Below are 15,003 nucleotides of genomic sequence, written 5' to 3'. Positions count from 1 at the left end.
AAATAAATTCATATGAAATAGAATGTACATATAGTTTACATTGGCTGACTAATGTTCCCCATGGATAGTTTAAGTCCGTACTCAAATTTCTGCTCAAATCTCTCAGACACAGAACTCTGAATAAGATGCTGACCAACTGTAAATATAAGGCATATGTTACGTGTTGTACCTGGAAGTCCTTGCAGTGGCTGTCCTATTGCTTGCTGCTGCCAATGAGAGGAAGAGGTCCTGCTGCTTGGTCCAGCTGCTCTAGCACCCTGTTGAGATACCTGGTGGCTGAACTCCACATTTCTTTGCTTTGCATGCATAATTGCATGCATAAAAACTGACCTCTTGTTGCCATTTGGAGGAGTTGCGCATAGCATATGTTATGCTTGGTATGTAATATGGTACATTCAAGGAAAACCACTTAGAAGAAACATGAATATGCATTTTTTGGGAAATAAAGCATCTGAATATTTTTAGAGGTTTCTTATTACTGCAATCTATTCTTACAGAAGAAAAAAATGTATGTTATGCAGGTGTCCTATCAACAGTTTGAGAATGCCGATTGTATCTGGACAAAACTTCTCCTGTACCATATAGCCAGCTGCAATATAAAGTAGACTTAACAAGATCGATGAATTCAGTGTCTCTATATGACAATATTGATAGTCAGCTGCAAGTGACCCATCCATTTTGTTGAGCGAGCAGACAAGCCTCTAATCAAAAGTGTTATCTCCACGTATTTTCCAGTTTTAGATGTTCAGACCATGTGTTATTACTGGAATAAAGTCTGCATTTTCACTGCCTCACGCTGTGTATCTTTTCTAACACAAAATTGCTCAAGCATTTTTATATTGCTTTGTTATTATTAGCGGAGTAGAGCAAAATAAAAATTTACTTCACCCTTGGTACTCTTTTTTTTTCAGGCATTAGACAAGCTTCCTTTGCTCAAGATTTTCTCCCACAGCTATATGTAATGTTGACTAATTTCACATGAACTGACTTATGTAAGATTAAATATAATCGTTGAAAAGTATACATTTGTCATGAATATCATATCAAAATAAGTATTTTCTTTTAAAACTGAATATTGTAAAATATAAATCCTTTTAAATAGGACCGTTGAATTTTTCAGAACATATTTAAATGGTACTAATATGACCAAGTTTAGTTTGTTGTGGGAATGGTTCTTGCCTTTGCATACATATTTGCTCTTTTATATTTACCATTCTTCCAGTATATAGTGTTTAAGTTGATACATATACAACTAGGAGGGAAAATAACAAAAAAGGTCCAGTTTCACAAAACTGAAGAAAGAATTTGTAGAATTATAGCCATGACGTCATGCTGCCTAGTACTGAAGTATTGTATACCGTGGGAGTGGATTTATATACTGTAATTATTTACTTAACTCTCCGAACAAAAAGAATGCTTTGTCACTGCAGACAAATGGGAAGGAAATGAGAGTGTCTCTTCAAGGGCAATCAGTAACGAGGCGAAGTTCAGTGCTCCTCGTGGGTTTGCTTACATTTGCAGAGGCCTTACTAGAAGGACAGTTATTATCTATCTATGCTTCTTACATCTGCTTTTATCCGTTCTAGATTAGGATAACCTTTGCTCTCTTTCTCTGCATTATTATGCAGCTGGTCACATCAATAGTCTTTATTACAAGCTATCAAGCCAAATGTGCTCTTTTTTCCTGTTTTATGAACTAAATATTATTTCAAGGAAAATGGTGTGTCACTACACAGGGTCACTGTTATGGTCTGATTAATTCCTTTGTGACCCTAGTGGAGGACCAAAGTTGTCATGACAACTATCTGCAGCTGCCACATGCAATCACCATTAGCAACCACATGAATCTGAATTAGATGTAACAATGAGGCAGCACAATACTCAACTCTACTGGTTTGCATTCTCGCAGTTCTATCTGTGTTATGCTGGCTCTGCACATTTAAATATTTACTGTAAATAATGTCAAAATTGATTTCAAAATTCCTATTCTATTAAAATATAAGCAAAGTTAATTTACACATCATTAACTTGAAAAACATAGCTTGCAGAATGCTCAGGAATTAAAATCTTTGTATGCATTGCAAATGCCAAGGATTCCTTTCAATCTGTGCTAATGGCAACATATGATTCCTCTGCACAGTAGAATATGTACATACAAAATAACCAATGACATATTTTGTCGTTTGTGCCATAAAGTTTTGCAAAATGTAATCATTCATATTTTTGTAACTGAAAATATACACTTGTGAATCAAGTTTCTGAAAACATTACTGTAAGAAATTACTTTACTTTTAAATCTTAAAACACTGTACATTGTTTTGGTTACTACTGTTTTTTATGAGGTATAATTCAGACTATTTAGGGGAGCAATGGTAGTAAAGTGACATGGCTACCATCCTGGCAGTGTTTCCTAGCTTCATCCCTAAAGGTACATTTCATATTTGCAAAAGTGATTGTTGCTGAACTTGCTTCTTGTTTTCAACTCAAAACATACATCATGTAAAAACCCATTATAACCAAAAGGGTATTTACATGAAACTATGTGTGATACATACTGTACATCCCTAACCCTGTACATGGCAAGTTCTGAACTGTTTCATAAAATAAAAAATAAAATTTAACAAATCAATAGATTAATATTTCTCCTATCAAGCTGTCACCCCATTTAATGTGTATTTGACAATAATTTTGAAATTGGCAACAACAATACTGTAATTCATTAAATATAATATAACAAGACTTGCAAGAATACACAAGCTATGTGTAAATTCCCAATGTAGATCCTGATTTTGTAACTTTTGTATTAATGTCCTACATTCAAAGGCTTATTTGTTTAGGTAATGTCTTGCAAATTAATTTTACCATACATAAGAGATGGATTTCATTGCCAGGCTTAAAAAGCAATGCTAAAAGGCTGGATGGAGGATGGATTCATTCAATGCAAATACGCTCTTATAGAGAGGGCACCCCAAAGAAAACCCCTTTCATGTGCCAAGTGTACTTTCCTTGTTATCTGCTGACTTCCAGTGGCACCGAACGGTAGTGTTTTGCAATTCATTGGCTTGCTTACATCCAGCGGTACAAAGATGTCGACCTGACATGAAACTCCGTTGCTGTAGGCGGCAGTAAAGTAACGTCTTGCAGTTAATTCTTGGCGATTAAAAAAAAAAAAAAAAAAAACTACAAAAAAATGACTAACATATTCCTGGTGCTCATGGGAGCTACAGTCCAGATCAGGACCGTAACGAGTATTTCAGTACGGTCTATGGTACAATGTTAGGACTTCAGCCCCCATCAGCGTAAGATTCGTACCGAGTCCGTTTCTGAAGACGAATAAAGACAAGAACGTAGATATTTGATACTCAACAACTTCTTTGACCTGGAAAAGAAACACTACCTTTGACCTGGCTGGTAGACGTGGAAAGGCATCAACGTGCAGATACATTTCTTGTACTAACTAGATCCCTGGTTAGCCAACTAGCTATTTGGTTCATTTTAGAAGGGTTTCTGCATCTAAATTAGAAATGGCATGCATATAGTTTGGTAGCTGTTTGAACAACAGGTTTAAAAATGCAGAGATATTTTGTGTTTACCTTCCTAGCTGGCTAGCTAACGTTACTTTTCTACGAAGTGGAACTAGCTGCATAGCTAGGTAGCTATCTTATGATATAATTGCATGGGTGACAAGAATTGCCAGTGAGCAACCTCAGTGTAGGCGTGCTTGTTCGACATTTTAATAGTTCGGTGTTTGTTTTACCAGTTAGCAGGGTAGCTACTCGGCAGCTGTCGATATCGTTTGCTATTTCACTAGAGAGACAGCCCTAGCTAGCTAGCTGGATTGCTCGCTGGTGGGTCATTGACGCGTAGTGTTTTGAAATAGCTAGCAGGCTAGGGTAACTAACTTATACCATAACACAAATAGTCAGCCATATTTCGCAAGTTAATTTATTTCGTTTAACACGACTGCCAAGGGTCATATTTTGATGCGATGGCTCCAATGGGCATCCGACTGTCTCCGCTTGGGGTCGTGGTGTTTTGTTTGCTTGGACTAGGCGTAATCTATCACCTTTATTCCGGGGTTATATCCAACAGATTAGCTGCTTTCAAACAGGGAAAGACTGTCGACCTTCGTGAGCTGCTCGCTCTGTCTGTTGAGGCGGCTGTTCAGGGAGGTAGAGAGGTAAAACGGATCAGAGAAGATAACACGTTGGAGGAGAAGTCTAAAGGGAAAACTAAGGAAGGTGCAAGTGAGAAGCTGACTCTTGGGGACTTGTACTCACACAGAAAGATGTTTCATCTAATGACAAACACGTTTCCCTTTTTACAGGTGAGGTAAAATAAATGTACACCGTATCAACACCTAAGTCTCCCATCTAATAACTTAGCTTCTCAGTTTAGTTCTAGAGAAGTTACTGAATGTCGCAAGCTAGCTAGTATTGTTGCGCATATTTGTTACATTAATTTTGAATGGACTTCTTGGGTGTAATCAATATCGCCAATGATTCATATTAAAAGTATAGTTTACCACATTATCACTCTGTATGCTTACATTTTTCCGGATATCACAGAAGAAAAGTTGTGTAAACAATGTTTGAATGAAGTGATCAAACGTGTTGTACTTGCACAATTTTGTATTCATCCCAAAAAGGGATCTTATGCACCGGCCCAGAACTGCAGGGGTGCAGTCTAATGCTTCAGATGTATTACTGATAGTTACTAATTGAAATGTTCCATATGTATGCCAGTGGTCCCAAATGCAAAGTGCTAAGCATATTATCTAAACTGTACATGGGCGATTATTTATTTTTCTGGGTTGCTTGTTAAAATGTTCAGTGGACTTTGATATCTGTTTTCGATTTCGATTGTGTGTTAGTCCACCAGATCTCATGGCGTTCAGTGTTTTCTACAGATTTGTGGTGTTACTGTATAGTGAAGTTCAGCGTTCTTGGGGCACGGCTCCATTTTTCTCTTGAAAGCTGAAGGTCAGCAGTTAGCGGTCATCTCAGCCCAATACTACACATTGCAGGTAAATTCAGAGGAGCACGATGACACGGGAGATGCGGAGACTTCTGTGTGGAACCATGTGATTCCCAGCGACATACGGCAGGAGGTGACCGCCAGCAGGGAGGTGCCAGCGGAGAGTGTCACTGTGTGGATTGACCCTCTGGATGCCACACAGGAGTACACAGGCGAGTCTGTCAGCCAGACACTGCTCTGTAACTTCACCCCATTAATAGCCAGAAATGTTTAACAAAGATAAACGCTTAGCCGCTGTGCTCTTCGACACTCTGATAAAAGAGAAACATTGTCACGCCAGTACATGTAGTCTACATTTGTGTAAACAGTAGCCTTTGTCCTAATGTACTCCAGTTTAATGATATATTATCTTTTGCAGAGAACCTTCGTCAGTATGTTACAACAATGGTTTGTGTGGCTGTAAATGGCGAGCCTGTTATAGGGGTAATCCATAAGCCCTTTACAGGATATACAGGTATGTCCTTTGTGTCTAGCTGTACATATAGGGTATAGTACATTTCACTGTTGAAGTTGTGTTGGGCAATGGCAGAATTTAATGGCTATATCCTGTAGCCAACAGGCTTTAAGTCCTGAAATATATATCAAAAAAAAAGATGCCCAACTCCCTCTCAGCCATCTTTTGTGTTGTATTCAGCTTGGGCGATGGTTGGTGCTGGCGCTAATGTGGGGACCCGCGATTTGTACAACGAGAAGTCCCCGCAGGTCATTGTGTCGCGCTCCCACGCTGGTAAAGTGAAGGAGTTTGTGGGAACGGCGCTAGGCAACGATACCGTGGTCATTCCAGCAGGAGGAGCAGGTATTTCTCCTGTTTGACTTTCATGTTCTTGAATGATGCCTGACAGTTTTGATTGGTTTCCTGAAAGCCAAACGTGTAGAAAGCAACTCTGGCTGTTGTCTTCCCTTCCCTTACCACCCACTCAGCTGCTCTAGTGCAACTCGCCCAGTATGATTTAAACCATAGATAAATATTATCTTTCGCTATCACTTTTAGACTTTCTGGTGTCCAACCTATATTTTAATTACTTTAATGCAAACATATTATGCTGGTTGTTTGCTGTTTGTAGGTTACAAGGTTCTTGCTCTGTTGGATCCATCGGATGAAAAGTACGATAAAGCAGACATCTACATCCACGTCACGTTTATCAAGAAATGGGATATCTGTGCTGGAAATGCCATTTTAAAAGCACTGGGTGGTCACATGACAACATTAAGAGGAGAAGAAATTGACTATCGAGGCTCTCCGGCCAATACCGGTGGACTGCTGGCCAGCATAAATATGGATCACAAAGCGTTGGTCGAAAAGCTGTCAAGCACAGACAAAGAGAAAGGCAGATAGACTAATAATACAAAATTATGTTCAACTTGCAACATTGTCTGAAATATTATGAATATTATCCTAGTTCGGAAATAATATATACTTTGTTTCTATTTTGCAAGGAGTTAAACCAATGTATGAACCAGGGGACGATGCACAAGCACAACCATATTGATCACATGGGCATGGTTGAAAGTACTGATAATAACTCAGTTATTATAAGGACTGGTACCTGTACAACCCCCTGGTTTCATATTACACAACCTTGAGCAAATGCAGCCTTTTGCCAGTTACTGTAAGGTCCATTTAGAAATGGTGTCCTAGTATGTTCACAAAGAGTACTGTATATACACACATGGTGACCTCACTCATTGAGTTCAGCCTTTCACATTTTTATATTGTATAGTCAGTGTGATATTATGACAACCATTTGGTTGTGAAGGTATTACATGATGCATAAAATTTAAAGTTTCTCCCTTTTTTAGAGAACCATACATGTTGTTAAATTGACTTAATTAGCATTTCCTTCTCATAATAATTTCCCTCATATTTATTTTTTTATTTTCTTTTGTTTTTGAACAGTTTTTTTTTGACCCACAAAAAAAAATATATATATAGTTTGTACACACAACGGGATGCACTGATCTTTTTGGTGATGTCACCATTCATGTATGCAGATGCTCAATGGTTCTGCTTTGCCTGATGGCCAGAGAGGGTTCAAATGCTGTTTGATAGTGGCTCTGGAAAATAAAATACTTAAACTTGGGAGTTACACTGGTGTGCTGATATCATTCGTTTTTACTATATGAAAATGACGTCCTTAAATTTCAGTTAAGTTCACTAAACACACACACACGTATGATTGGCAAATGAGAATAATTTGTTGGCAAGTAAGTTTTTCCTATTTTTTTATTGTCAGTTTTTTTTCTGTCACTCCAACACTGGCATGTATGAGCCTGGCAGGGGAAAAAATGTTACCTGACCATAATTTGTTCATAGACAAGTAGTACTGCTGGTTTATAATAATGGGTTGAAGTAGAAATATTTCTATTGAGGGGGTAGTTTTTTGTTGTTGCTTGTATCATATAAATTAAGCATTGGCTTTGTAAGTCTGATTATTAAGAATTTACTGCAGGTAACAGGTACTGCAGTACAGGTACAATACAATAAACATACAAACAACTGCTACAATGGATTTTTAATGGTACAACTTTGAAAGATGAATTATGAAATGTTCAGAGGAAAGTGCATTTTAAACAATGGCTGTATTTTTGTTTGATATGATTGAGTGTTTGATGACACGCCATCCAGTTGGCCAACTGTTTGTGAATTATATTCCAGCAGAAGTATTTTATGCTGTTGTCAGTAATGGGTGCAGTTTTATAAATCATATAAATTAAATTAGGTAATCTGTAAATTTATCAAGGTTTAATGATAATCATTGTAACAGTGCAATAGTGCACATTCACTGTGATAACTAGGTAGTTACAAAGCCTTTCCTAAAGGGCATTTTTGATATGAATGTGTGAAGTGTGGTGTGCTTATGTTCTAATGGTTTGTATGTAAGCATTGGTCCTATTGTGCCTACCTTTTTCTGTTTTAAACTTAGAGGTATGCATGACAAGCCAACGAATAATTATGTGCACTATACTGTGACTGTGAATTATCAGAATGCTTCCCTTCTGCAATTGCTTGCATATGGCATGCTTCATTAAACTTGGTTTCTTAGTTTATTTTTTGTAGTGTTTTAAAAATGTTTCCTACTGTCAAAATGGGGAAATTGTTTCATTGGTTTTTGAAATGCACAGTTCTTGGAATGAGTGTAATGTTGAGGGAATTTTTTGTGATGGAGATGGAATGTGAAAAATACATTCTGATGAAGATATGCAAGTGTGTTTTTAGTTGGGGATAATTTGAACTGTAAAATAAAGATTTATTGTAATATTATTAGTGGAATAAATAATTCCTCTTATTTAAATTTTCAATTTCAATAAAAAACGGTTATTTCTCTTCTAGGAAGTGGCTTTTTTCTTTCTTTTCATAAATATATACATTACCATTCAAAAGTTTGGAATCATCGAGAAATATTTATGTTTTTGAAAGAATCTGATACTTATTCACCAAGGTAGCATTAAATTGATTTAAGAAAATACAGTCAATACATTGATTAATGTTACTAATGACTATTATTGTATGAAATAACTGTTTTGTTTTAAATTCAGGCTTTCAATACGATTACAAAGCCCTATTTTTACCAGCCATAACTAGTGTACTGGCTGCACACTTTTACCCTATCCTTAAGTTTTCATACTAATGTGCTAATTAAGTACTAGAGAAAGCGCACTCATTATATTAAGCACAACTGAAAACAAGTGTGCTGTTTAATTAAGCAAACATACTTCTTTCAGAGCTACAATATCTAGCACACAGGCATTTCTAAAATTCAATTTTAGTTCAAAAGATGGCCAAAAAGAAAAAGCTTTCTCAAGATTCTTGCCAGTAAAATGTCGTTTTGGGAGATAAAGGCTATTCCATGTGTGAGATTTCCAAGAAGCCTCCACCTCTCAACAATATTTGACTGATGAGTTTCTAGAGAAAGTGGTTTCTTTTTGGCCATTTTTTTAAACTAAAATTGAACTTTAGAAATGCCAGTGTGCTAGATATTGTAGCAACTGAAAGAAAGAGAAACTTTAGCTTAATTAAGCAGCACAATTGTTTTCAGCGGCACTTAATATAATGGGAGTGCTTTCTTTAGTACCAAATTAGCACATTAGCAGGAAAACTTAAGGATGGGGTAAAAGTGTTCTGTAAGTACACAGGAGTAAAGGCTGCTGAAAATGCTTACAGAATGTTGCTGTCACATAATGGATTTATATTGAGATTTGTGGCTATTAATTTGTGCTCTGGAAATTAACCCCATTGGTTCATTTTAAAGTACATTATATAACTACCCAGAGCTTTAGGATGGAGGTTTTGTGTTCCACTCAATGGCTTTATCAAATCAATACTGAAGTATAACCACATGGTGGCAGCAAAGCACAGGGGGCTTCAGGAGGCTGGAGACAATATTTCTCACGAAGTTTTGTGGCATGATGAAGTAATTCAAATTTAATGAACCTTGCATAAAGATTTCAGATCTTTGTTAATGATCTTGTTTCGGCTGCTGGAATGTCATCTTGTTCTCTCATGTATTCTGCATATTTTAGTGGTTCTAAGGTTCTCATCTTTTACTGTATTGAGTATGGTACTTACTGTTGCAATTGATGTATACACAATACTATTTATTAGGTGAACATATCTAGTACTGGGTAGGACACCTTTTTGCTTCCCCTCCAATACAGCCTGTATTCTTTGTGGCTTGGATTCAACAAGGTGCTGGAAACATTCCTTTGGGTTTTTGGTCCATGCTTACACAATAGAATTATGCAGTTCCTGCAGATTTTTCAGCAATACATTCATGCTGGGAGCCTCCTGTTCCAACTCATCATAAAGGTGCTTTATTGGATCGAAATCGGGACTGGACAGACCACTGGAATAAACAGAAGTCACTGTCATGTTCGTGGGACCAGCTTGAGATGATGCCTGCTTTGTGACATGGTGCATTGTCCTCCTGGGAGTATTCATTTGAAAAAAGGGTAAACTGTAGCCATAAAGGGATGCTCACAGTCAGCAACACTGCTTAGGTATACTGTGGCATTCAAATGATGCTCAATTGATATTAAGGGGCCTAATGTATGCCAAGAATTCTACACACCATTACACCACCAGCAGCAGCCTGCACCATTGACACAGGGCAGGATAAATCCATGGATATATGCTGTTTACACCAAATTCTTTCCCTACCATCTGCATGTCGCAGCTGAAATCAAGATTTATCAAACCAGGTCACATTTTTCCAATCTTCAGTCATCCAGTTTTGGTGATCACATGCCCGTTGTCGCCTCATATTCCTGTTTTTATCTGACAGGAGTGGAACCCAGTGCGGTCTTCTGCTGCTGTAGCCCATCTGCTTCAAGGTTTGTGTTCAGAGATGTTCCTTATACACACCACTGTCGTATACAGCTGTTGTTTGTGCATTTGTGGCCTTTCTGTTAGCTTGAATAAGTCTGCAAATTCTTCTATATCTAGTACTGAATAGGACTCCCTTTTGCCTCCAGAACAGCCTGTTTTCTTTGTGGGAGGGAATTTCAACAAGGTGTTGGAAACATTTCTTAGGAATTTTGGTCATTAACGGACATTTTTGCCCACAGAACACACAGAGACTGTAGTGTATGAAAATCCCAGGAGGGCAGCTGTTTCTGAGATGCCACCAGCAATCATATCATGGTCAAAGTCACTTAGATCACGCCCATGCCCATTCTAATGTTTTGTCACACAACAACTAAATCTCTTCACATCTGCATGTATATTTTTATATATTGAGCTGCAGCCAAATGATTCACTGTTGGGAGGAGCAGGCTATTTGTGTTAATAAGCAGGTGTATCTAATGAAGTGGCCGCTGAGTGACAGACTGTCAGATTTAATTTGAGGGTATATAAATCCATATCAGGTGGTCCATGTAGGAACATAATCCCCCATTTTAGGGAAGCAAATATAATTGGAGAACTGAATAGAATCTAACATGAAGTCATCATATTTAGTGCTTGGTTGCAAATCATTTGATGACTGCCTGAAGTCTGTGACCCATAGACATTACCAGACATCAGGTACCTTCCATAATGATTCTCTCTCAGGCCTGTACAGCAGATATATTCAATATGCTTGTTTCAGGTTTCTGCATTCAGTCTTGTCTTCATCAAGTGCAGCTGGATTCAGGTCAGGTAGCTGACTTCAAGACAAATCCACTTCTTGCTCTTGAAAAACTCCTTGGTTGCTTTAGTTTGGGGTCACTGTCCTGCTGCAAGTTGAAGGGACATTAAATTAATTTTGAGTCATTTGGTTGGATCTGAGCAGATAAGTTGTTTATGTACACATCAGAATTCATCCTGCTGTTGCCATCAGCAGTTTAATCATCAGACAAGTCAGCCAGCTCCAGTGGCAGCCATACATGCCCAAGCCATAATACTACTTCCACCATGATTCACAGATGAGATGTTTTGGATCATGAGCAGTTCTGTTCTTTCTCGACACTTTCCCCTTTATATCACTTTGGTGCAGGTTAATACTTGTCTCATATGTCCATAAGACTTTCTCTATAGTTTTTATGAATTTTTTTTTTGTGAACTGGGTGTTCTGGTTTTTTCTTGTGGTGAACCTTTATGGTTATGCTGGTATAGTCTTCTATGCCTACATCCTGGCGAGTGTACTGGATCTGTTCCATTGTTGGAAAACTATTGTCGGGGTTATGTAGTCGGGGTTTTCTTCACAGCTGAAAGCATTTTTGCTCATCCAGTACAGTAGTCTTCATTTGATATTGCTGAGCTCATCAGTGCATTCTTTCTTCCTAAAAAATGCATCAAACGGTTTATGTTGACGCACCCAATGGTTTGGCTGATTTATTCTAGGTTTTCAGCTTAATGATTCCCTGCTTTACTGACATTTATACTTATTTGGTCTTCATGTTGAGAGACAACAACAAAAGACTTCAAAGGCAAATTCCTCACCTATAAATTAACTGTAGACCTTTTATTCATTAAGTAATAATGCAATGACACACACCTGGCCAAAAAACAGCTGATCCAATTACTTTTGGTCCCCTAAAAGGGGGGGCTATGTATAAAAAAGGCTGCAATTGTTAAATGTCTCACCAGATATGGATGCAAATACTCTCAAAGTAAAGCTGACAGGTCTGTCCTTTAACCTCATATTCTATTTCATTTCAAATCGAATGTGCTGGTGTACAAAACAACAAAACAAAATTGTCTCACTGTCCAAATACTTATGGACTGCACTGTATATATGCTGTTGTTTCCTCAATTTGTGGAAGGGATTTTTTTGTTATTAACTTGTATTAATAAGAGTGGGGCATCTTAAGTATATGATAATTCGTCATATTTTCTTTTATGCCACATATCAGAAGAATTGTGTTTCACAAACCATGTCAAATATTGTGCTCACTTAAAGGCCCTTGTGACAAGTACTGCATATACAATTACTCAAAAGATAATGCTGAATTAATCAACTAGGGTTAGACCTACAGTGCTTCATCTTATAACTGCTTTGCCCTACCAAGCACATATTCTTGCAGTGGCAGAATTCAACTGTATTGATATGCCTTTGTGCTATCACAGTTTGCATGCTTTGGAATTGGATTAAAAGGTGTTTTTTCACAGAATGTGATGCATAATAAATGGAATGAACCCCATACTTCATTATAAATTCAGACACCTGAAGGCTTAAAGATTTATCACCCAAACGATCAACTGAAATAACATTTTCCCCAGGAGAACATGCTTTTCAGATGTTTTTTTGGTAAAAAAAGTTTTATTTAGTTTTGTATGTTAAATAGTAAACAATTATAACTATCCATTGAAAGACATAGGTCTGATTGCTGACAGTTGAAGGTAATGCATGTGTTCTAATCTTGAATCTAAAGCAGACATCAGGTGTCTGCCAGCACAACGTATTTATTACTCCCTCATTTGTTTATTTATAAAAAAAATAATTTCTCTCCCTGACTGTGATGCACCAACCACTTCCCACAAGCACCAATAATGGATGTGTGTTAATGCTAATGCACTTATCCCTGTTTTCAGGAATATGGTGCTTTGGGAACCATTCACTAAAACAAATTCAGATTTAGAGCTGTGACTCACATCAAAATTGACAGCAAAAGAGTGGTTGAAGGTCTGTTTTGTGGTTTGTAATTGCATAGTTTTGCAGGTTTATTCTCACAAGCTGAATTTCTTTAGCCAAATGGCATGTTTCAGAATACAACAACTTTTTCTGAATTCTGGTCATTTCTACACCTAAGAGTCTATCCCTCTGGTATCACTGTCAATGACTTTTACACTGGGGATTTCCCATGGGAGTACGTTTTCTCTTTTTAAATCTGAAACACTCTAAGCTCTCAGCTTTTCAAGTTGATGTTTCAATCTAAATGCATTTTTTTATAGCTCAGTGCATTTCCTCCCTGTAAATTCTGCTATTCATTGCACTTGTGAAAGTAAGGCTGAACGATTATTACCTGCTGTTTTAGCAGATGGAACTGTCCAATCTAGTGAGGGTTTCCTAGGGGAAAGTGTACAGAGATTCTGCATTCCCTTGTTTTGGGGGCAGTAATAAGACTGGAGGTTGCAGCGGTTGCTTTATTAGGCCATTGAGCTGATACTTTCCATCACTGATGGCTGATGAACAGCATTGGTAAATGTTTCATACACAGAAACACAATGGTTAATGCAATCACCACGAGTGCCATATGTCACCATCATAAAACACTACCATTTGTCTGTGCTAACCAGAATGAACAACCACAGATAAACTCCTCTGGGCTTTTTATGTCCTAGTGTTTTTCACCAGTGGTGTATATTTTATATGAATTTATATGAATGCTGTGCTTTACTGAATTCCTTAGTAGAAACAGTTTTCCATTTCCATTTGTTAGGGTTGTGGGGGTGTTTGATTAATTCTGTAAAAAGCTTCATTAGATGCTTAAATAATCAGGACACTTTAAGTCCGCAAAGCACTAAGATTGAATACCTCTACCACCCCCCTCCCACCCTCCCGGTTCAAAAATGACTTTTGCTTTTGATTACCTTAGAACATTGCTGTCCAAAATCCAATTACTCACCTTCATGAGAACCACATAACTCATAATACAAAAAGCTTTTATCTTTCTTGTCAACCCCCAACTCTACCAAGAGAGATTTTTGTCAGTGTTAAGGATCAATGATGCCCCTTTAATGAACTATGCACAACATTAACCTGTCTTGTAGCTCACGCAAATACATTCCTTTTAGAGAGTAAGGATGATTGAGAAGCCAAGCAAAATGATCCAATTTAACATCAGCACCTCCTGGCATCAATAGTGCAGGAAGCAAGAAATTATAAAGCCACCATTGTTCATTTAGCACTGAGTTCAGAGCTCGCAGTTAACAATTAATAACCAAGGAGACAAGAGTGGAATCCAATCTCAGTGCATCCTATATTCTTATTTTGGAGGCTCCAACATTTAAAAATTCCAAATTGTTTTCCCCCCATTACAATAAATCCACAGCATATTGTATATAGAAGACCAGATACAGAACTTAATAGTTTTATTGTTCAGCTTTATTACAGTATGGATAGTAGTGGAAATTCACAGGATCCACTGTGAAATTATTGATAAAATTAATTATATTTGTCCAATATTTAATATTGCAAGATAACAAGGCCAAGAATTAAGGCTTTTGTATGCTAAAAGATCCAAGGCATGTGAAGCTCACAGTAGAATCCCTGTTGCAGGGGTTTACTATTGTCTGTAATCACATTACAAGCAGTCTTTTGCAGGAGTTGAGGCCATTCATATCAATCATTCATATTGAATGCAATATTTGCTCTTGGTTATTAGGAGGGTGTTCGTCACAGTTCTAGGAAAATGGTATCGTGCAAGCCCAATAAATCTTTATGCTGTCCATGTATATGGTCTTGACTAGAGCCAGTGTTGATAGCAGGAAAAGAAAAGAATAAAGGGAAACTCAGAATTGCCTTTCCTGAACTGGGGGTAAATCCA

At 37.5% G+C, this 15,003-nt stretch overlaps 1 protein-coding gene across 1 annotated transcript; it reads left to right on the top strand.

Annotated features, from left to right (window-relative positions):
- The first annotated feature begins 3,229 nt into the window (after positions 1-3,229).
- bpnt2 (3'(2'), 5'-bisphosphate nucleotidase 2) lies at positions 3,230-8,367 on the top strand. The gene is made up of 5 exons (XM_064332938.1): positions 3,230-4,327; positions 5,027-5,189; positions 5,396-5,491; positions 5,672-5,833; positions 6,102-8,367. Exons 1-5 carry the CDS (start codon positions 3,989-3,991, stop codon positions 6,371-6,373), a joined length of 1,032 nt encoding a protein of 343 aa, XP_064189008.1. The 5' UTR covers positions 3,230-3,988; the 3' UTR covers positions 6,374-8,367.
- Positions 8,368-15,003: the final 6,636 nt, after the last annotated feature.

Source organism: Anguilla rostrata, chromosome 4 (assembly GCF_018555375.3).
Source record: "Anguilla rostrata isolate EN2019 chromosome 4, ASM1855537v3, whole genome shotgun sequence".
Classification (NCBI taxonomy): Eukaryota; Metazoa; Chordata; class Actinopteri; order Anguilliformes; family Anguillidae; genus Anguilla; species Anguilla rostrata.
Note: the sequence above shows the minus strand (reverse complement) of the source record. Positions and strands in the feature narration are given on the sequence as shown.

Coding starts and splice junctions, on each gene's coding strand:
- bpnt2 (XM_064332938.1), top strand. CDS start 3,989: ATGGCTCCAATGGGCATCCGACTGTCTCCGCTTGGGGTCGTGGTGTTT. Junction 4,328..5,026: donor ACACGTTTCCCTTTTTACAG/GTGAGGTAAAAT, acceptor TACACATTGCAG/GTAAATTCAGAGGAGCACGA. Junction 5,190..5,395: donor TGCCACACAGGAGTACACAG/GCGAGTCTGTCA, acceptor TATCTTTTGCAG/AGAACCTTCGTCAGTATGTT.